Source organism: Rhinolophus sinicus, chromosome 1, assembly GCF_057876585.1.
Source record: "Rhinolophus sinicus isolate RSI-liver-muscle chromosome 1, RSI-T2T, whole genome shotgun sequence".
NCBI classification, from domain to species: Eukaryota; Metazoa; Chordata; class Mammalia; order Chiroptera; family Rhinolophidae; genus Rhinolophus; species Rhinolophus sinicus.
In genome coordinates this window covers 145,406,975-145,429,818 of record NC_142501.1, presented here as the reverse complement: position 1 = coordinate 145,429,818, position 22,844 = coordinate 145,406,975, and the positions used below count along the sequence as shown (strand labels likewise).

General features: G+C 35.9%; 1 protein-coding gene across 7 annotated transcripts in view; it reads right to left on the bottom strand.

Annotated features, from left to right (window-relative positions):
- The window catches only part of CEP135 (centrosomal protein 135), a 77,457-nt gene that overhangs the window by 44,644 nt on the left and 9,969 nt on the right, over positions 1–22,844 (bottom strand). For 6 of the 7 annotated variants that reach the window (XM_088791035.1, XM_088791050.1, XM_088791039.1 and 3 more), the window contains 8 exons: positions 22,655–22,822; positions 19,205–19,346; positions 17,235–17,319; positions 13,220–13,348; positions 11,786–12,001; positions 9,247–9,312; positions 5,714–5,852; positions 2,767–2,987 (listed from right to left, as the gene is read on the bottom strand). In XM_088791035.1, the coding sequence (XP_088647161.1) occupies positions 2,767–2,987; positions 5,714–5,852; positions 9,247–9,312; positions 11,786–12,001; positions 13,220–13,348; positions 17,235–17,319; positions 19,205–19,346; positions 22,655–22,822 (1,166 nt within the window). Of the gene's footprint in view, positions 1–2,766; positions 2,988–5,713; positions 5,853–9,246; positions 9,313–11,785; positions 12,002–13,219; positions 13,349–17,234; positions 17,320–19,204; positions 19,347–22,654; positions 22,840–22,844 lie in introns of all 7 variants that reach the window. The other variant, XM_088791051.1, reaches the window with a different exon arrangement.

The window sequence follows — 22,844 nt, the reverse complement described above, 5'->3', positions numbered from 1 at the left end:
ATCTGGACACCTTAAAGGATAAGATGTTTTACAGGACAAAAGCAGATTAGGGTTTGAGGACTTAATCAAGGCTTAAATAACTGTAAAAGAAAATCTGTAACCTAACCATACCTAAATAAAGATATCTTACAGAAAGGAGGTAGTCTGCATCGATCTCAGGAAAGGAGAGCTCAAAGGGTAAGAATCTTACAGGCTACTTTCATTACTGTCTAGGTCTCAGCTTAAATGTCACTTTCTCTAAGGAGTCCTTCCAGATTCTCCAATCTAATGTATATCTCCCTGTACATACTCTCATAGCATTCTGAATCTTTCTCATATTCTTTCTCCATTAACACTTATTATAACTGAGCTGATTACAGGATTATGTGTTTAATGTACGTCTTAACCACTACAATGTAAGCTGCATGAGGGATACAGCAGGTATCCAGTCTTATTCCCCACATCTTCAGTGCCCAGCATACCTGGTCAAATGTATGGATTCCCTAGCATTTACTGACTGGCCGTAAGCAGGAACTCTAGCTATTTTCTAAATGTATCTTGTATGTAGATATTTATATTTTTGTTAACAGATAATTGTTAGTAACTTCCTTTTACCACTCCACTGTTCCTGACACACAGACACATGAGCTCATGCACACACACGGGCAATGCTGAAGGTTATGAGGATAAGATCCACGTCTCCTTTATCTCCTATCTTCAGTGCTTCATTCATAGCAGGCACTCACTCTTTATCTGTTGAACTGAACCTGACATTCGACCTAAACCTGATGTGCTTTGAGCCAGCAAATAATAAATAAATGAAACAATTTACTAGGAATTAGGTGTTACATGGGACCCTTATGCAAGTTATCTCATACAATCTTCACAAGAGGTTGTAGTCACTTTCCTCACTTTGCAAATGCGGAAACTGAGGTTCCATAAATTTAGGTAACTGTGCAAGGTCATAGCCAGTTTTTGGAGTTAGAACTTTTACCGGGCCTCCAACTCCAAAGCACTTCACACTATACTCCAACTAACAGTTGGAACCAGGGTGAGTACAAGATGATAGGGGACAGTGTCCTCCCCGAACAAAAGAGAAATCAACGCGTGTATTACAGACGAAGATCACTGATACTTAAAATGTCAGTATTTTTTTTCCAAATTATTGCAATCCCAAGAATCTGTACCTAATAGTTTCTGATAAAGCAGAGGTTGAAAACTCACAGCTGTACCAAATCCAGCTTTGGAGCGGTCTTTGTGGTTTGCTAACAAAGTGTTCCTAAACATGTTTATAATACCCAATTTTAGGCAGGGATGCACTCTTTAGTTCCCAGCACTCACAACTGTCTTACAATCCACCCATTTCACTCGTGTGCATACCCACTCTTCCCTACCATGCATGCAATTTATTACTGGTGGTCTAAAATGCTCTGAACATCTTAACCACTAAACTTTGGAAAATGAATTCTTTATTTGTGTCAGGTAACAGAATATTTCAAGAAGGTAAATAAGTTGAAGGAGGGGAAATGTCTCCTAATTTTACCAGTACCTTATTAAAATTTCTCATTTGTCTTTGAATTGGGAATCCACACCAAGCAATTGAATTGGTGAATATTTAGGTTAAAAACTTTGAGATATTTATCTACTTAGTTCTATTTAATAAATACTTGATTAGACTAATCAACCAGGTTGTAGAAGATTCTCCTACACAATGAAAGTGGTCAATTCAGTGATTTATTTTTCCTGGGTCTTAAGTATATATACATGGAGCTAAAAAACAACTCAGTGACAACTCAGTAATTAACTTACACTGTATTTTCCCAACAATCCACTCTGTTTATAGCAGATAACACATCATAGTGTTTATTCTGACATCTGTAAATCAAATTCAGCCATTAGCCAATGAGGTTAAAAAATAGTCAGAAAAATGACTCAAAACTGTTTGACACAGGATCTTCTGGAAAAAGATGATGCAATTGGCAAACTAAGCCAAGTCTGAAATCAAATGTTCTGAATTTTGATGAATTTACTCTCCGCTTCTAATTTTATCTAGTGTATAGATAATGTTAGGGTCGTATACACCTCCAAGACTCCTAAAGCTCCAAAGCTTAAAAAAAAAAGAAAACTCTAAAGAACTAAAGTGATACTCATAAAACGTTGAAATTAAAACCTAAGAGAGACACATGACTAATCTCTCATGAATCATGGTTAACTTTACCTAATACGCATCTTTAGACTACCAATTATCTATGTGGTTGTAGAGGACCAATGGGACGATCTGTCCAGCACCCACTTCCACTTCCTAGTTTCTCCTATTGCAAGGCTAGCGTGGAAGATGCCTGGCCTGCACAACATGACCCACCATTCTGACTAGTCCAAAGCTGGGCATGGCATGAAGCCATTTTGCCTGCCATGTGGACAAAGCCACTCTGCTTCGAGAGAGAAAAAGCAGCTGATACCAAAAGTAAAGGCTAGAAAGAGAGGAAGTGCCCAGTAGCATGAGTTCCTGGTTCCAACTTCTGGAAGGTCACATGCCCCTCTACTCCTTCCATATACATAAGGAGCTATTCACTCCTTCGTGTGTGTTATGTTGTGTTAAGTAGTTTTCCTAATTTAGTGCAGTGTTCCTATAGTGTAGGCCATGGAAGAAAACAAAAAGCAAAATTAAGAAAGACTTTTTAAGAGCAATTATAAACAAAGTTACATTTAATACAACAATACACCAGAAAAGCATGTTCAAAAAGATATTCTCTTACCCTATCAATTACTCTTATAAAGAGATATTACCTTTTCTAGAGTTTTAAATACTGGAATTTTTTCACGTGAAGAATTTGTAGAGCAATATCTTCGTTGTATTATATGTTGGAGTCTTTCTAGCTCTTTCTTATAAAAATCTCGTTCTTCTTCTATCCCTTTCAGGAATGTATCTAAACGAGAAGGTGACCTGTCTCGACGTTTTATTCCATGTTCTAGCCTCATCCTCTCAACTTCCAAAGTAAGTTCTCTTTCTGCAAATTAAAGTAATTAAACCTTAAAACAGTGTTACACTTAAACCATATAATTATCCAAATAAATTATATCAATAACTTTTAGAACGCAAGCTACGAAAAATCATTAACTGTTTGGTATATTACCTATAACTGCTAGATATCAAAGAAGTAAATATTGAGAGGAAAATAACAAAAGCAAAAATTAAATTAAAAGTTTAAATAAACTCCAGTAAGTCAAAGTCCTCCTGCTTTTGTCTTATCACAAGGATGGGTAGTATTTAGTACTACAAAACAAAGCAATAAATTACAACATGGTACTTTCTGGTGATCTGAAAATGTAGTAAAAGAAAATTTATCTACAATTAATCATAGTATACATGATTTTAACATTAAGCTTGAATTTAATACAGTATATACACAGAGATCAAAACAACTCATGTTTCTTCAAATAACACAACTTTTACCATAGAAATCACCTTTTCATGAGTCAAAAGTAACCTAATACCGGCAATTTCATATAGTTTAACCTAATTTAACTGATACTCATTATAATTCTGAGGCATGAAATGATTTTTGAGACATATTCTGATTCACTCCCATCTCTCCTTTCATTCATTCAACAGATACTGAGCATTTACAATGAGCCTGGCACTAGTTAAGGATACAAGAATGAACAAATAGCCCAGGTTAAGCAATTGTTCTAATTGTAGTAGAATAAAAGCTACAAAAGAACAGTGTGCAATGCAATCTGAATTGCATTGGCTGAATTGGCAAATTCATCCTGAGAAGGGGTGACCACAAAGGTAAGAAGAAACTAGGAGAGTGGGATGGAATGGGCTGTGTGTTAAACAACTTAATGAATGAAGTGTCCACTGCATTTAGCATAATGGTATTGAATGATGACCTTAACAAAAGCAGTTTTGTTGGTAAGATGGGGACAGAAGCCAGCTGGAGTGGATTAAGAAGCTAAAGGACGTTCATGGGTGATCAAGCAGAAACACCAAGAGTGGATGACTTTTCAAGATGTTAAAGTTATGAAGAAGAGGAAAGAGTGGCTGGGGAGGAATGGGTCAAAGTTTTTGTTTTAGAATGGGAGAAGGTAAGCAGTTTGAATGCCAACAGGGGAAAAAACAGTATAAAGACTAAAGTTATGGAAAGAGATAATATGTAAGATTTATAAACTTAGAGAATAGGACCAGAGAACAGATCGGGGCAGTGGCCTTTCCTTAGAGGGACATGCCTCCACTGCGACAGGAGAGAAGATAAAGATGGACAGGTTTTAAGATCTGGGGACAGGAAACTAATGGAACGCCTCCCTGACAGCTTCCATTCTCTTAGGGTAACTGGAGGTAAGATCACCCACTTGAAATGGGGCATAGAATGAGAGTCACAGGTTTACTAAGAATGGAAACCATCTGAAATGTTCCCTGCAGAGTGGGAGATCACGCAGTAAGAAATACAGAGTAAGATGTCCATATATCATTGAGGATGCTGCTGAGGTCTGGGGCCATCTAATTTACAGTCTATCCATGTGTCTGGTGCACAACAAGCAGTGCTTAGCTGCTCATGTGTCAGTGTGTAGAAGGTAAATGTTTTGGTTGATCCGTGGCTGGGTTTTTGGCAGGGGTATGCATTTGAAACACAGAAACAAGGGAGTTTCAGATATCTCAAAGATTATGCTGAAACGAAGGCCATAGCTGTAATAACTATGACAGGAATAAATTGCAAACTTTAATACAAAGGTCTAAGCACCTTTAATATATTAACCCATTTAATCCTTGCAACAACCTTTTGGGTAGGTACCATCATGAAGCTCATAGATAAGGAAACTAAGGAATAGAGAGGTTAAGTAACATGGTCAAGTCATACAGCTAGTAAAGGGAGAAGGGGTCAAACAGATTATCCACATGGATGATGAAAAGCATAGGATATAGCATAGCCACTTCTTACTATAGCACACTGGCTTCTTTCACTTCCTAGGACACATGGCGTTTGATGGCTTCAGACTTCTGAACTTGCCATTCCCTGTGCCTGGAAAACTGCTCCCAAATCTTTATCCAGCTGGTGTCTTATCACTGAGTCCTTCCATCAGTCGACCTCTAGCACATCCCCCCATTTACTACCTCTTATCTTCTAAAATTAACCTACTTTATTTACGTGCTAGTAGTTTGTCTCTGTATCTAGAACAAAGGCCCCTTAAGAGCAGGGACCTTGTGTATCATGTTTACCATCATATACCCAGCACCAAAAACACAGCCTGGAAAATAATAGGCTCATAAATATTTGTCAGATGAATGAATGAATAAATGGATGGATGGATGAATTCTTCCCTGGTCCTCAAAAACCTCATTTAGGGACTGGTACTTAAAAAGTTAGCCTATTTCAATCGTGTGTGTATGTGTGCGTGCATGTGTACGTTCAGGTGATACAACAGCGCTTCCTTACAAGGATTCTCGTCTTCAATTTTTCACTATTTCAGAATAGACTTCCTCTTAGTCTTAATTAATACTATCAGTCTGCATCAAAGAAGAACATATTTCTGTTGGAAGATATTCATGCAGGGTTCCCTGCACTAACAGCCAAAAATAAAAAGAATTCTGTAAAATACTTGAGGGAGGGAGATTTTCTATTGTAACTACAATGCAATTTCTGTTTTACAGCAAGCACTCACAAATATCATCTGCTAAGAAATGTAATACATCAAGAGGAAATCACAATCACTTTCTAAGTTATCAACATTTTACCTGTAATTGCGAAAGTTTCAATTTTTTTGGTAAGTCTTTGCTTTTCTTGTTCAAGCTGATGAACAACAGTTTCCAGGTCTGATTTCATAAGGAGTTCATCATTCAGTCTCTCTTTTTCTTTATGGCATAAGTTTAATTCCTGCAAATTTTAATACTATAATTACGATTTCAAAGGACTTCATAAAGTATTATAGCACTTAAAATAGATATTTTTGTAAGTATGTTTATTTAAGAGTGATTCACATACACACAGAAACACTTTTAGTCAGTCAAATATATGGTTTCAACTAAAATTAATTATCAATTATGCCAAAAAGCACCATGAAAACCCAAATGTCAACAGTGCTCTTTTCTGAATAGTGGAATTACTAGATTTTATTTTTTAAAATGTTCCATGCATTGTCCTTTTTTTAAATGAGTATGTACTTGTGCAATAAAAATGTTTAAAGGTTTTATTTTTAAAGGTGGGCAGAAGAAAGACTACTGTAAGACGACCATAGGTATCTACAACTATGTCGGTTATTCTGTCAGCCTCACCGCACAGTGGGTGTAAGACCAGTACCTGGACAGTGAGGAGTCACTAGTGAGAAGGAATCTATGACATGAAGCCCTCTGACAATGTCCAGCAGGTGACAAGTGCTTAATAAATGTTAGCTATAGATACCAGTAGTATTTATCTTAAAAATACATGAAATATGGCACTAATGGAAGAAATAAGACAGGTCAGAAAGTAACTACTGCAACATCCTACTCTCAGCCAACACTGGTAAAAACCTTGGTCACAGTTCTGAGACAAACATTTGAATCACAGCTGTTTATACTGTGCATACAAATAGCAGCAAACAAACAGCAAAAATCTCTGCCCTTACATTGTGTTTTACAATGTAGGGAAGATGTTGAAGAAAATTTGCCTTCACTGGTTGATGTGAGCTTTTGTCTATTAGCTTTTATCTGTTCCTGTATGTGAGGTGATTTCTGTGCTGTGATCAGGGGTTGAGTAAATTCCCCCTTTGGTCTCATTCTCCCGAGCAGGGGAGACATGAGATGAAGTTTTCTGTTTGGTCTCATTCTCTCGAGTAGGGGAGATATGAGATGATGTTTATTGTTCTGTCCATGTTGTGAGGTGATGGTTAGCTTAGGCTTAAAGAAATTTTTCATCAGGGGTTGAGAGAATTCCCTCTTTGTTCTGTCTGTTTCGCCCACATCAGCAGATGAAGTGAAGAAGTAGCTAAGTTATATCAGGACGACGTGACAGGCACGTTGCCAGGCTTTGGAAGACCTTGGCTGATGTTCCCAAGCAAGAACAATAGATACTGCTTATCCAGATGAATTGGCCCTTTGGCCGGATGGGCAACATTCATATCAGTAACTGCCGGACCCTCCCGGAACTAGCCATTCCCCGAGGGGGAGGCACGAACAAGAAACTTGGCTCTAAGGTACATCTGAGAAAATATATAAGACAGACCTCAGTGGACAGTGATATAATTAACTACTATTTCGTCATTTGGTCATTTGTCATTGGTGATTTCTCATCATTCTAACATTTTGAAGACCTCCAGCAACATGCAGCTTATAACACCAGGGGATGTCCTGACTTCCAGCCGCGAACCTGGTGAGGGCTGGCTGGTTCCCAACCTCTCCAGTGTTGTTCCCCACAGTTAGCCTTCTTGAGAACTTGTTGCATCTAGAAAACTTGTATGCAGCTTGCAGCTTACAACATCAGAAGACGTCCTAACTTCTAATAACAACAGTCTTTAGATTGTTAACACCTTGAAAATTTATATGCAGCTTGCAGCTTACAGCATCAGAAGATGCCTTGACTTCTAACAACAACAATGCAAACAGCAGCAGCATTCTTGGGAACTAGCAAACAGCGGTGTGGGAGACGCCTGCGTTTCTCTCAGCTACAGACCTGGCAAAGTTTTGATTTATGACTTTTCCAGTGCTGTTCTCCCCCAGTTTGGTGAGCTTTTGGCATCTACTGTAATAGTTACTATCCTATAGAGCTTATTACTGTTTTTGGATACTCCTTACTGATGTTATTTGTGTATTTAGCCAAGTGATTTTTGATCAGTAGTAAACATGTGTTGGTATCTCTTAGACTTATAAGTACGTGTACTCCTTTGACATGACATTGGTATCAATGTATAGTTTAGTATTAACCACCTTTACTTTCTGTCATTAGTACATTCTATTAATTGCCTTTGTCTTTTGCTATTGCATATTGCTAAATAAATTGATTAGATATTGCTAAATAATTAATTAGCCTCACTCTAGCGTGTGTCCCTCCCTCCTCCTCCTTTTCCCCGCTCATCATTACAAATGTAAATACATCATCAAACATGTAGATGTTTGTCTACTTCTGTTTATTGACCTCATGGGGGAATTTTGCAACATCTATGAAACTCAAGAGGGGACAACATTTAGCAGGTTGGGCTAATTCAATTATTCATTATTGAATTGAACTGAATAGCTTCAGTTGAATAAAAAGGAAAGCATTGTGATATGTTGTCCATAATGAGCATATAAAAATCAGCAAGTATTTGAGTATCTGCTATGTGCCAGTGTATCACGATGGCTTCATTTTTTAATTTGCCTTATGCCACCAGAACACTGCAGATTAGATTGTATAGAGACATAATGAGAAAACTTGGAAATTAGTATTAGTCTTTGTTTCCAATCTTAGCAGAGACTCATCCAATTGAATAGACTATTAAAAAAATCCTCAATAATCTTTTGGGTGCTCACCCAACAGTGTCTCCCTGTAAGCAAACATTCTGCCAGTTCTAGACCGTAGGACTATATACTATGCCTAGAAGCTTATGCTGGGATGATTACTAGTTTTCTCTTTTGAAGACTACCAGAACAAACAGTATGACTAGGAAAATGGTTGTACTACAAAGCAACTCTTTTAAAAGAGGACTGAGTGCTTTTAATATAAGTCAACAACTTTATTGAGTAATTATTATCAGTTTCTAGTTTTAATATTTGTAAATTGACAATCATGAAGTAGTTAAAATAATACAAAATTCCTAACAAGTTTTCCAAATTTGAATTTAACTTGCCATCTACTGCTTATAAGAGTAAGGAATTATAAAAATATAAATGAAACTAAATATATCCATACAATGGAATATTATCCAGCCATTAAAAAGGAATTACTGGATACATGTTATAACAAGCATGAACCTTGAAAACACTGTGCTATAAAGAAAAGAAGCCAGACACAAAAGGCCACATATTGTATTGTTCCATTTATATAAACTGTCCAGAAAAGTAGATTAGTAGTTGTCAACAGCTGAGCAGAGGAAGATGGGGAGTGGCTGCTAATGGGTATGAGGTTTCTTTATGGAGCAAGGAAAATGTTATTAGATAGTAGTGATGGCTGCAATACCAAAAGCACTAAATTACACACTTAAGAGAGTGAATTTTAAAATGTGCAAATTATATGTCAATTAAATAATATATATGTAAAATAAAGCATAAATTTTTCACACGGAAAGTTCTGGCAATTCAATATGACATCTACTTACCAGTTGAAGTTTTGCCATTGTTTCTTCAAGATCCCGCATTTCAGAGAGATTTCTTTGAATCTCTTTCTAGGAATAAAAAGCCTATTAGGTAAATACCTAAGAGTCAAGAACACTTATCACAAAGTCACACAGCAAATAAGACCAAGTCAGTTTTCGAGTTGGTCACATTCTCTCACCAGTGAGATCTGAGGCTTTATCCCTAAGCCTCTATTTCAAGGAAGAGGAGGCAAAGTTGAAGCTTCTCTTCAATTTCTTGGTACCATGAATGTGTATAGGGACCTATTTGTAACATCTGAAACTAGAGGACTACTCGGAAATCGTTTTTGTCTGCATACTTGCAGGACTTTCCTTGAACCCTGATTTTTAGAGTTCACCTTACGGCACTGTCATTTCCTGATTTTGCTATCCTAGTTGCTTTCTCTCCCCCCTCCCCCATTACTACCAACCTGCATCCTCTGTAATGCAACTGAAAGTGCTGAATGCCAAGATTAAAATGATCTAATGGGAATCTTTTGTGAGCCAAGGTGTCATTCTGAGCACTGCCAACAGGACATGAGAAGCTGAGTGCAGTATGTGTGTGCATGAGCATGGAAGATGCAAAAGGAGGTAGAATAGGACAGGGATGAGATACAGGAGTATTGCAATAAAACTACAGCCACAAATGCAAAATTAAAGTACGCTAATAATGCTCTTCATTTTCAAGATTGTTTTGGCTATTCTAGGTCCCTTGACATTCCATGTAAATTTTAGGATTTTTTTTCCTGTTTCTATAAAAATGTCATTTGGATTTGGGTAAGGATCGCACTGGTTTTGGGTAGCATGGACATCTGAACAACATTAAGGGTTTCAATCCATAAACACAGGACATCTTTCCATTCATTTCTGTCTTCTTTAATTTCTTTCAGCAATATTTCAGTTTTTAGTCTACCTGTCTTTCACCTCCTTGGTTAAGTTTATTCCTAAGTAGTTTATTCTTTCTGATGCTATTGTAAATGGGATTATTTTCTTCATTTCCTTTTTGGATTTTAATTATTAGTGTATTGAAACATCCCTGATTTTGTATCCTGCAACTCTGCTGAATTTGTTCATTAGTTCTGTTTTTTTGTGGAATCTTTAAGGTTTTCTACCTGTAAGATTCATGTCACCTGGAAATATAATTCACTTCTTTCTTCCCACTGTGGATGCCTTTCGTTTCTTTCTCTTGCCTAAGTGCTCTGGCCAGGACTGCCAGTCCTACATTAAACAGAAGTGGTAAGAATGGGCATCCTTGCCTTGTTTTTTATCTTAGAGGAAAAGCTTTCGTCTTTCACCACTGGTATGTTAGCTATGGGCTTTTCATATATGGCCTTTATTATGTTGAGGCAGTTTCGTTCTATTCCACTAGTTAGTGGAGGTGACTGTATAAAATTAATTCAGTGATGTAGAGTAGTGGTCTTCAAACTATGTTATACCTACTTCTGAGACAACATGAAGATTTTCATGGGAATCAATCATATACATATGGTTTTAAGAAGGCAATATCTGGATTTTTAATTTTTATGTACAGTCCTTCTTAAAAATTATCTACCTGAGAACCTGCTCATGGTTTAGGTATCATGTGAGTTCTCTTTTCCCACCTTCTCTTTCACAACTTTCTCGCACTTTTCAAAAGAAAGGCATGCCTCTGATGTCACACTGTCTTAAAATATGAAAAACTTTTGAAGCACCAGACAAAAAGGTAATCTGAAATATTGGGGCTGTCCAAAGCCTTTGATTAAGGCACCATTTTCTCCCATTATATCTTATTAAGAGATATATTTCCAATAAAATTTTACTGTTGTATTTAATAAGTATTTAACATTTGTGCTATATTTGTCACTTTGATCCACTGATTACTAATAATTGTACTGATAACACTATTCAGAGGAAAATGTTAACACTGAATCTCATAGCCTCAGAACATTTTTAAAAATAAAACATTTCAATGAATGTGTTTTTTTTTTACTGCACAGTCATTTCACAGGATGATCACAAAAAGATACTCAAGCATAAAATATGTTAAAATAGGATAAAACTTTGTGGGGATTTCAAGAAAGGGTCATTTGGATTCTACTTGATACATTTAAAAGAATGAAGTGACAGTTTTAAGAAATCAATATTTATAATAGACGAAATTACATCCACTTTGCATCTACTTAAACTTGAAGATGAAAAACATGCAAGAACATAAATAGCTTTAAAAAATACCTTTAAAGGGTTCATAAACACAAAACAACAGAGGACAAAGTTCTGAAGTTCGCTCAGAGAATAAAAGGACAGAGATGAAAATCTTGAAGAAAAACAGGACAGTCTGGAGAGCTATCTTAGAAACAGGTGTGCTTCAGAAACACACCCAAACAACTAGAACAAGTGCAAATATTTAGACAGTGTAAACAACACTTCAGAAAAACTGGAATTACAAATAAACTAACTAACTAAAAGACCCAAACTGGCTATCAAAAGGGCTCAAGCTCACTATGTTCTACGAAAGCTAGGTAACACTCCTGCACCCTTGACATACCTTTGCTTCCCCAAGTTCTTTATCAGCAGTCTCCAGCACTTCTTCTTTATGTCTTTCCAACTGCTGTGCTAACTGGTCTATTTCAGTTAACTCTTGGCAGAGTTTTTCATTTTTGTTACTTAAATTAACAACTTCAGTCGTCACCGTTTCCTTAGTTTCCATAAGCTCTTGGATATGCTTTTCCAGTTCTTTATTAGCTTGCTGAAGAAAGTCAACCTAAATTGAATTTATAATTTGTAAAGTAGCTGAATTGGAAAATTATTGTAAGTACTAAACTTTCAAAATAATGTTTCAGAATACTAGTTTTAAAATACCCAAAATTAAAACCACAACTACTTTACATTCACAAACTTATATTGCTATGATTTGCAAAACTGACAATGTGTGGCTTAATAAAAATACATAGCCACTGGCTTTAGATTTTCAAGCATGGAGGGAAAGGATACATAAGGCGCTTGTGTGAACATTTTCCCAACATAGAATTCTAAAAATATGAGAAGAATATCACCATGATGAAAATATGACCCTAGACTGTCCTGTCCAGTGTAGCAGCCACTAGCATCCACATGTGGCTGAGAGCACTTTAAATGTGGCGACAGTCCAAACTGAAATGTACTATAAATGTAAAATACACACAGGATTTCAAAAGGCACAAGAAAATAAAAACAATGTAAACTATCTTGATATTTTAAACATTAATTACATATTAAATAATATTTTAGATATGTTGAGGTAAATACATTATTAAAATTAATTTCACCTGTTTGCTTTGACCTTTTTAATCTGGCTACTAGAAAATTCTCAATTACATATGTGGCTCATGTAATATTCATATTGGACAGCACTATTCTAGAGCTACTGCTGATATCTGTGCCTTATTCTGTTCTGCTTAAACCCAGGCAGCACTGACATGCCTAAATTTTTAAGGGTCATGTGTCATGCTTTATGGAACTCTCCTGTTCTTTCACTTTTAGATCAAATGCATGGCAGGGAATCCATTACATAGGTAGTTAAAAATGACAAGTTTAATTTTTATGTTTATTTTTAAAATAAAGAAAATCATAAAGAATTCCCATCACACAAAGATAAACTTTGTTAGTATATTTTGGTGTAATTTCTTCCGGCATTTTCTCTCTGAGTTCATATATACATTTTTAAAAAGCAAATTAAAAATCACATTGTGTCTACAGTTTATTCTCTTTTAAACATTTAACATTATGGTATATATATTTATATGTTCCTGCCTCATTAAATATTCTTTACTAACACGATCTCTCAAGAGCTGTACTCCATATCTGAGTACTTTGACTCTATCAAATTTTTCCCACTGTAAATGATACTTCAGTGAACAACCCTGTCACTTTTACAAAACCATGGATCATTAGAAACATTCAGGAGTTACACACTTAGTGAAATAATCATAAAAGTCATTACCTGAATATTTAAATGAGCAATAAGCTTTTCATTGGTTTTATTTTTAGTCTCCAGAGAAAGGACATCAGGGGAGCGGCCACCGTCCAATGCAATGGACAGTCGTTCTATCTCTCGTTCTCTTAGCTCAATCTAAAGATATAAAGTCATGATATCATTTTTTTAAATCTAGTTTTGAACCAAAATGACTAACACTGAATAAATATTTATTTGGATGTACTCCGTTTTTCTTATGTTGCACAATGTATACAAGAGATTTACATTCATGTATCCACACACACAAGATTATGAAATACATGTATGTAGAGCAAAAATAAACACAGAAAATGTCAACATAAGAATTGTCAACATAACTTTCATAAGTATTTCTACTGAATAGATTCTTTGTATTTTAGTTTTGGGGTTTTTTCCCCCTCCTCTAAAATTAAACAGTGTTTAAATAAAAACAAACTTTTGTATTGACATTGAGTCTGACCTACTTCAGGGCCTAATGGAATAAATGAAAAATAAAGGAATGAATTTAAAATACAAAGAAAAATTAATTGCTACTGGAACTCAGTATTAAAAAGGATAGGAAGCTGGGGTGAATTAAATTAATTATCTATTATTTAGAAAACAATAGATGTATTATCAAAAAAATCACTATCAATCATGAATTCACACTTATTCACATGCAAGAATTTGAAAAAACCCACACACTTTTAAAATTTGATTCCCCACCCCCCAAAAAAAATTAGAAACAAAAACCAAATATTCACTTCAACAATTATTGAACACAGTTCAATACAAACTGTGCTCATTTATACAAAGATGAATAAAACATGGTCCCTGACTTTCAGGAACACAGCTTTATAGGGAAAACTAACAAGTAAACCAAAAATTGCTATATAATATGGTGTTTAATGGTAGAATAAAGGAAATAGGTATATGGCACCAAAGTAGTTAAGGGAAAAGTGATTTACTCTCCATATGTTCATACTTGTGGAAATTAGCGAAGGCCTTATCAAATAAATACGTTCAAAAGGGTAGTAAATGATGCAATGAAGAGAAGGAGGGATGTTTCTGTCAGTGACAAGAGGATAAAACAACATGGTACATGTAAGGGAGTAGAAATGATTCAGTATGACTAGACTGCAATACGCAAGGGAACTAATAGTTGGAGGTGAGTCTGAAGAATTAGGGAGAAACTAAGTATGATAAACACTGAAAGATTACTTTGAACTAAGGAATAAATTTGATAAGAATAAAACCAGAGGCAGGCAAAGCTACTGTAGGAATGTATGAGAGCTGATTAAGGCCTAAAATAAAACAGTGGGACAGGTAGAGCAGAAGTAAGTTTAAGGAGTACTTAGGCAGGAGAACTGACAGAGCTTGGTGAGTGGTAAGTGAAGGGAGGAGAATGAGATCTAGAAAGACTACAGATTGGTGGCTTGGGCAGATGATGATTCTACCAGTCAAAGTAGAGAATACAGGAGGAAAAACAGATTTGAGGCAGAACAAGTTCAGTACTAGGCATATGAGTAGGAGAAACTTTTATCCAAGTGGAAACGACCACTGTTAACTTGGGTATATGGGTCTAAAACTCAGCAGAGAGAGTTAAGCATGAGAGAGATTGGGGAGTCATCAACATACAGGCGATATTTTAAATCAAAAGAATGAGTAAGAACACCAGAGAAAAGTTACAGGGAAAGGAGAAGGGTTCAAAGACAGCATCCTGGAAAACACTAATATTTCAGGGAATGGGCAGAGGGAAAAAGCAAAGAAAATAATTATAAGAGGTTAAAAAAAAAGAAAAAGAAAATTATGTCTTGGAGAGTTTCAAAGAGAAATTATCAATAATGTCAAATAGTAGAGTGGGTCAAGAAAATAAGGACTAAAAGTATCCTTTTGGATCTAGCACTTAATGTCACTGGTGTCATTAACCAGACCAACTTATGTACTGGGGGCAGAAGCCAGACTGCAATAGGTTAAGGAGTGAGCAGGAGATAAAGAAGGGGAGACAGAGTCAGATACTCTAAGGACGTTTGTATGAGGGTGAAGGAGAAGGTGGTAGCAAGAAGTACCATAGTTTGCCATGTAGAATGCACACTGTTTTGCCCAAATTTGAGAGGGAAAAATAAGGATGTGCATTATACATGGGTAGTACTAATTCTGTAACTACATAAATGTTTTTAATTCTTTTATTTAAGTTTATGAGTTAAAAGTGTAACTAGAAATCACTAACGATATCCGTATGGAAAATAATACTGTGGAATATGACAATCGGTTTTGTTGAACTTACAACAAACTTGTAACCACGAAGAGTTCTTGGTCTTACATGGTGCATAAATCTCGTAAATTTGTTACCGGTACATAAAATTTCTTGTACCTTGTATCTGTTCTTGTGTTTTGTAATTATTTGTTACATAAAATTTCTTATACCATAATATGTTAAAAAATAAATGCTAAAATTCCTTTATAATATAAAAAACAAATACTTAAATGTAAACAAATAAAAATTTAAATTAAAAAATTAAAATGAAAAATTTTCTTCCTGCAAGTTTGGGCCAAACATGTGGGTGCGCATTACATACAGGAACGCATTATACACGGCAAAATACGGTAGTTAAGTGACTTTATTTTAAGGAATGGTAGTGACGACGATAATAGCACCTTCTCATAACTGTTATGAAGATTAAAATAATTATTATAAAGTGGCCATATAAAGGTTTATTAAAGAAAGAATAATCAATTGAAGCAAGGTCATACGGAAAAGAGAAGAAATGGGGCCAAAAACAGGCAGAAAGACTAAGCCTTAAACAGGAGGAACACCACCCTACCCATTAAGTCTTGTGAGCCTGTGTAAATACTGCTAATTTTAAAGGCAGAGGTAAGAAGTCGAGACAAAGTGATATCCTGAGAAGGGGAGCCTTACAGGTTGGGGAAAGAGCTTAAAGAGAACACAAAAATTTTAAATATATGCTGAGAAAAACAGAACTAAAGCCAAAAAAAAAAAAGAAAAAGAGAGAGAGCAGAGCAGACTCAGCTAGATTGATAACCACAGTAAATTGGCGGTTTCAATCAGGATAGCCAGACTATTTTCTCCAAACACCTCAGCCATCTCACAGAGATGGTAAAGACTGGTAGGTTTATGCTCATAAAGTACTTGGAAAAAAATGTGATGAAAGTGTAATTATGAGTTGAAAAATACCAATAATATTCAACTCATGTGCATATTTGATATTTTCAACATCTCTCCATGAAGTTTTTTGGCTGACACTATTGCAATGCCTTTTAACTCAATTTTTATCCAAATCATCTTCAAAGTACTTTACAAACAAAAGTTATACCAACACGTTACATCTATATTTGCATGTGCAGATCACATCACTCCAAAAAAATGAAAATGAAAAACATGTTACCCAATTTAAACTTCAGTAAGCATATTAAGAAAGAAAACCTGTAATTACCCAAATCAGCATTCAGTAAAGACACAAAGTATAAAAGAACAAAGCTTGTATGGTTATGATCGAACTCTGTATCTATGAATTCCTCTGCTTCCTCAGAATATTCTTTTATGAGACACTAGAGCTTGCAGAGAAAACACAAAAAGTATGGCAACACAGAAGAGTAACTTTCAAAGAAATTTATGTTCAAACTGACAAAATCTGTAAGAGTAAAAAATTGAATAAAAAGATGATTATAAAGCACAGCATACTTCAATAAAATACCTCCTGAGATGGAAACAGTAATACGGTTATAAAATTATATTTGGGGAAATAGATGATTCACCTAAAAGAAAACAAAGTAATAAAATGAAAAACTACTATTCACCTCAATGCATAATGAAGGGAATGGACTGGAATTGCTCTAACGCCATCTAAGCCATTCCAGCTATGAACTCTATTAAGAAATTAATGAAAAAGACAAAAGCTGTGTAAAAACTCAGTATCAGTAATATCAAACAATATAACCCAATTCTATACACAATCATAGCAGTCATCTCAACCCCTAGTATGCAAATAAACGAAAATCCTACCTGCTTGTTATAATCTCTCAGTCCACTTTCCATCATTGCTAATTTTTCTTGTAACTGGTGGACTTCCTGTTGAAGTTCTTGAATTCTGAAATATATTCATAACTAATGCCAATATACTTTTGTTAACACAAAATAACAAGAAATAAAACTAGAAACATTCTTTTATACATTCTCTACTTTGTATTTCTCAATGAACTATGTGAAGTGTTGTACTAAAGCATAAATAGAGTATATCATCTTGTAGAGTTAATTTTATAAGAACAGATAAAAACTGAGTGGTAAATAATTTGAAATTCAATACCTTATGCAATAAAATACCTACAAGTGCATTTTGATCCTTAAGACAACTCTTTGAGATGCTGCTGCTAATTCTTAGGCTCAGGAAATTGAGGGTATAGTCCAAAATTCACAACCTTAATAAGTGAAATAAGGGCCTTAAATGTATTTTCTGACCCTAACTGATCCTGTATTTTCTAATAAACTGTCCTGTAATCCTAAAGAAAAGAAAAATATTGAGAAATACTATAATTTTCCAAGCAACTAGGAAAAAAGCTACTCCTTTCTGGACCTTGTGAATTCTAACAAAATCAAGATTTGTCCAAATTACCTGATATCTACAATTGCCCAAATATATTTGTACTACATCCAACCTTGCCAAGTATTAACATATATATGACACAATCACTTTCATATGGAAAGATAAAGCCTGAAGCCAGGTCTTTTAGGAGAGATTTTCCATGGATGGAGTAATGACGCTGGACCCAGTTCGTCTGTGCTACTACTGAAACCAACATTTTCTACTAATCTAGGTTTAGGAGAAGAGTACATATGCAACTGCATTCATATATAAGCAGGAATGACTGAATACGAACAAAATGTGCACTTGCAAATCAAAACAAATAAGATAATCAAGAGACTAATGCCACTATAATGGTTTGAGAGAAAAATGGTAAGGAGAAAAAGAGAGTAAATGATACATATGCAGCCAAAAACCTCCTTAAATACTAACACATTGCCTGACAAGTCCTACATTATAACTGTAACAAAACAAAATGCAAAATATTTCACAGTTAAGGTCAAATAACTATATAAATACAGGAACATAATAGTGTGAGAATAACCGACCTAAGAGATCCTAATCAGTACCTCAACCAAAGTACTTTTTTAAATTGTTATATTGACATTAACAAAGTGGGAAAACTCCCCCATATTGTCTGCATAATCTACAAAATTAAAAGTGATCTGCACCAGCTATACCCACCTCTGCATTCCTTATTTTAAAATGTTTCTCCAGCTATGACCATAGAGGCTGTCACTAGTGCTGTCTTGCTCCTTTGAACCCCTTACAATTTTCTTAATGGCATTTTGTGTATTTCTCTTGTCTCATCTTGACTACTGGATTGTAAGCTTCTCAAAAGCAGCAATACTCTCTTGCCCATCTTTCCATCCCCAGAACACTTATATAGTGCCTTTCCTAGAAAGCTTAATGAACTTGAAATTAAAACGGAATTTATATCTGATTCCATTTTAAGCAAATACAAACGTACAGAGCTAGAGAATCGTGAAGCAAGAATTTCAAAGCCAGTTACAAATCTATCCATGTCCACTGGCATTTGATGTGAATCTGAAGTCACAGAGTCCTGTAAAAGATAACTTTACTGGGGAGATGAAACTAAATGTCAAAGCAACTCCACTGAAATACTCACAGGTCTAAATGGCACTAAACTGTTGTAAAGCTAATATGGACAGAAACATCAGGTATATGATCTATCTGAAATCAAAGTTTCAAAACAAGTAAAAACATTCTATATTCAGAATATATTCAGAAAGCATTGACTGAATGCTGAGCAAAGTTCTGTGTTAGGCATGGGAGATACAACAGTTAAGACAAAAGCCCTACTATCAAGAAATTTAGTTCATCAAGTGATCAATTACCTAAAAGCTAACAAGCAAAAAATGATTTAATGCACCTGTTATCAGCCACTTGCAGAAGGTCTGCAATGTAAGGGTCATCTGGCTGGGGAACTGGATAGGAACTGACTTCAGAGGGAGGGACTGGCTCGTCAATTTGCATACGCTGGCGCCTAAAAGCAATACTTCTTTTCTTACCACCTAAAAAAACAAATGTGTATTTCAAAAACTCAAAAAGAAACAAAACCATTGTCTTAGAATTAAATATTCCAGAGGTTAGCCTTTTTGTTATAAAGTATGTCTGTAGCTCATATTACGTATCAATAAAATATTTCCTCCCTCAGGTACAAATACCCACCCTGATCTTGAACTAAACAGTGTCTTCCTTATCATTGCAACAATATGGATGGACCTAGTGAACATTAAGCTCAGTGAAATAAGTCAGACGGAGAAAGACAAATACCTTATCATCTCACTTATATGTGGAATCTAAAGAACAGAATAAATAAGCAAACTCAAAGATACAGAGGAAAAACTCATGGTTGCTATATGGGAGTGGGGTGGGGATGAGGAAGGTGAGGGGATTAGAAAGCACAAATTGGTAACCACGATATTGCCACAGGGATATGAAAGACAGTTTGGGGAATATAATCAATGTCATAAAGATTCTGTAGGGTGTCAGATGGGTACTTGTCTTATTAGGGAGACCACTTCATGGACGGTGTAGATGCCTGACCACTGCAGTGTACACCTGAAGCTGAAGCTGAATAATACTGAATGCCAACGATAATTTAATATATATACATATATATATAGTCACAGGATATGGAGTACAGCACGGGGAACAGAATCAATGGTATTGTAATAGCTATGTACGATGTCAGAGGGGTAGTAGATTGGGAGAGAGGGATTATCCCTTTGTGAGGGGTGTAAATGTTTAACAATTACATTGTTTTGTACACCTGAAACCAATAAAAAAAACAAAAAACAAAAAACAATGCCTCCCTAAAAATCTCAGCAAGACTTGGTTATAAAACGAGTTTTTTTTTCTGCACGCTTGGCATGTATGCCCAGACTTAATCTGTTCCACCACTAGATGGGGACCAGTCATTGGCAAGATTAGAAGCTGAGTGTGCCTTGTGGTGGTGGTCACTGTTATGAGCTCACGAAGTCACCACCAGCAGAAAACTGTCAACTGAGGAGCTTAAGGCAATGAGAACTAAAACACACAGGCTTAGTAAGCAATGCCAAAAGCGCAGATAACTGAAATTTTAAGTAGTAAAATTAGTATATCATGGAATATCATCTGTAATATACAATCATGCTATAACCTGAATTAGTGGAGAATGCTTTCTTAATTATCCTTAAAACTAACACAAGTAACTTTTTTTATGAATAAATATATCCTGTCTTGCTCCAAACCACATGGATAATTTACCTTTCCCAGCATCCAGCCAAGATTAGACATGTATATAAAAAACTCATTGATCCTCACAAAGAAAAACATAACCCACAATTTGTCTTCATTAGAATCCTAACAAATTTTGTATATGCTCTTGTTTTGAAGATGAAGCAACTGAGTCAAAAGTATTTAAACAACCTACTTGTAGATACACACTAAACAAGATGAACCATTTTCTTCTTCCCTTGCCTACAGGTTTTCTTCCTTGGTTGCTCCTCAAAGATCTTTCAAAGATCCTCTTCATCCATCAGTCCCTCAAATGCCAACTTCCCTAGGATTTTTGGTTCTCCTTTCTTCCCAGACTATATAATCTTACTAGATAATTCCTACCACATCCATAGTTTCAATTCCTATGATACACCAATGATTCCAAATTTTTTGTTTGTTTGTTTTTGTCTTTTTAAAAAGATTTTATTGGGGAAGGGGAACAGGACTTTATTGGGGAACAGTGTGTACTTCCAGGATTTTTTTCCAAGTCAAGTTGTTGTCCTTTCAATCTTAGTTGTGGAGGGCGCAGCTCAGCTCCAGGTCCAGTTGCCGTTGCTAGTTGCAGAGGGCACAGCCCACCATCCCTTGCGGGAGTCGAACCGGCAACCTTGTGGTTGAGAGGACGTGCTCCAACCAACTGAACCACCCGGGAGTTCAGCGGCAGCTCAGCTCAAGGTTCCGTGTTCAATCTTAATTGCAGGGGATGGAGCCCACCATCCCTTGCGGGACTCGAGGAGTTAAACCGGCAAACTTGTGGTTGAGAGCCCACTGGCCCATGTGGAAATCGAACCGGCAGCCTTCGGAGTTAGGAGCACGGAGCTCCAACCACCTGAGCCACTGGACTGGCCCGATTCCAAATTTGAATCTCCATTTGGGACCCCACTTTGAGAACAGAGCTACCTATTCCACTGAACACTACAAATTTCAATGTGAATGTTCCAGGGGTATAACACACAACACATCCAAAAGTAGACTCCTGCTCCGCCTCCCACATTCTCTAGCTTAAGAAATAGCACCATCATCCACCCCCCAATTCATGCGAAACAGAAATCTGAGAATTCCTCTACTTCCCAAGTCTACCACATTCAGTCACTAAATTCTTGAGATTACACCTCCTGAATCTCTCTTGAATCTGTCCCATTCTTTTCTCAGGAAATCTGATTATCCTCTTTTTTTTCCTCAATCTACTTGTTTCTGAGATCTTTCCACTTATCCCCATCTTTTCTACCTTTGGCTCACAGTCTGTCTTTCCATCTCATTTCCTGAAATCTAGAGCCCCACTAATTTTCCCTCACCCTGGCCTTTCAGTTCCTAATCTGTCAACTCTCATGAGTCTCCTCTCCCCTCAGCTTCAAGCACACAGCATGACTGTGCTTGGACTTTATCACCATTCAGAACTGTGTCAGCTTCTAGTTCTTCAACTCCCTTCGATCACAATCTTAATTCTGAGCAAATTACTATTGGTCCTCACTATGCTCTTTAACCCCTCAGTCGCTACTTAGTCTCATAATCTGCACTTTCTTACTCCTCACTTACTTCTATAATCTTGATCCCATGGTTCACACATCTTAACGACAGTCACTAGTACTAGACACTCTTCCACCAAACTTACGCCTTGACAACCATCAACTTGGATATGTCCCATCATTTCTTTTCTCTTGCTTGAGAACTACTGAGCATAAAGCTAAAAATAGTAAAATAAACTAAGAAAGTATAATATTTCCAAATTCTTTGAGTATGGATTACTTTTATAACAAGAAGAAGGAGGAGGAGAAGAAGAAATAGACTTTAAAATAATGATTAAGTAAATAAAGCCCTGGGCACTGAAGTTAGACTTCTTACATTTAAGAAGCTGTTACTAAATAAGTTTCTGAGCTCATGTGAAAAATACTATCTGGATATTCAGAAATAAATCAAAATGTTTATGTGACTATCCAGATATATTTTTTCAGATACTAAAGTCTAAGCATGAAAATCCAAAGTCCTATTTCTGTCAATAGTTTAAATATCTTTAAAAGATTAGCTGTGTATAATTTGTTTTGAGAAGGTACAGACTTACCCGGAGTTTGTACGACAGCATGAAAATTCTTTTCTTGAAGTTGTTGAATTTTTTCATTCTTAGCTTTGCTTTCTTTCTCCAAAAGTTTGAGTTTATGAACATATTGGTTATTTAAGAATTTCAGATCAGCTGTTTCACGTGCGCACTTCTTCAAAGAAGTTTTCAACTCTTAAAAGATTCAAAGACTATT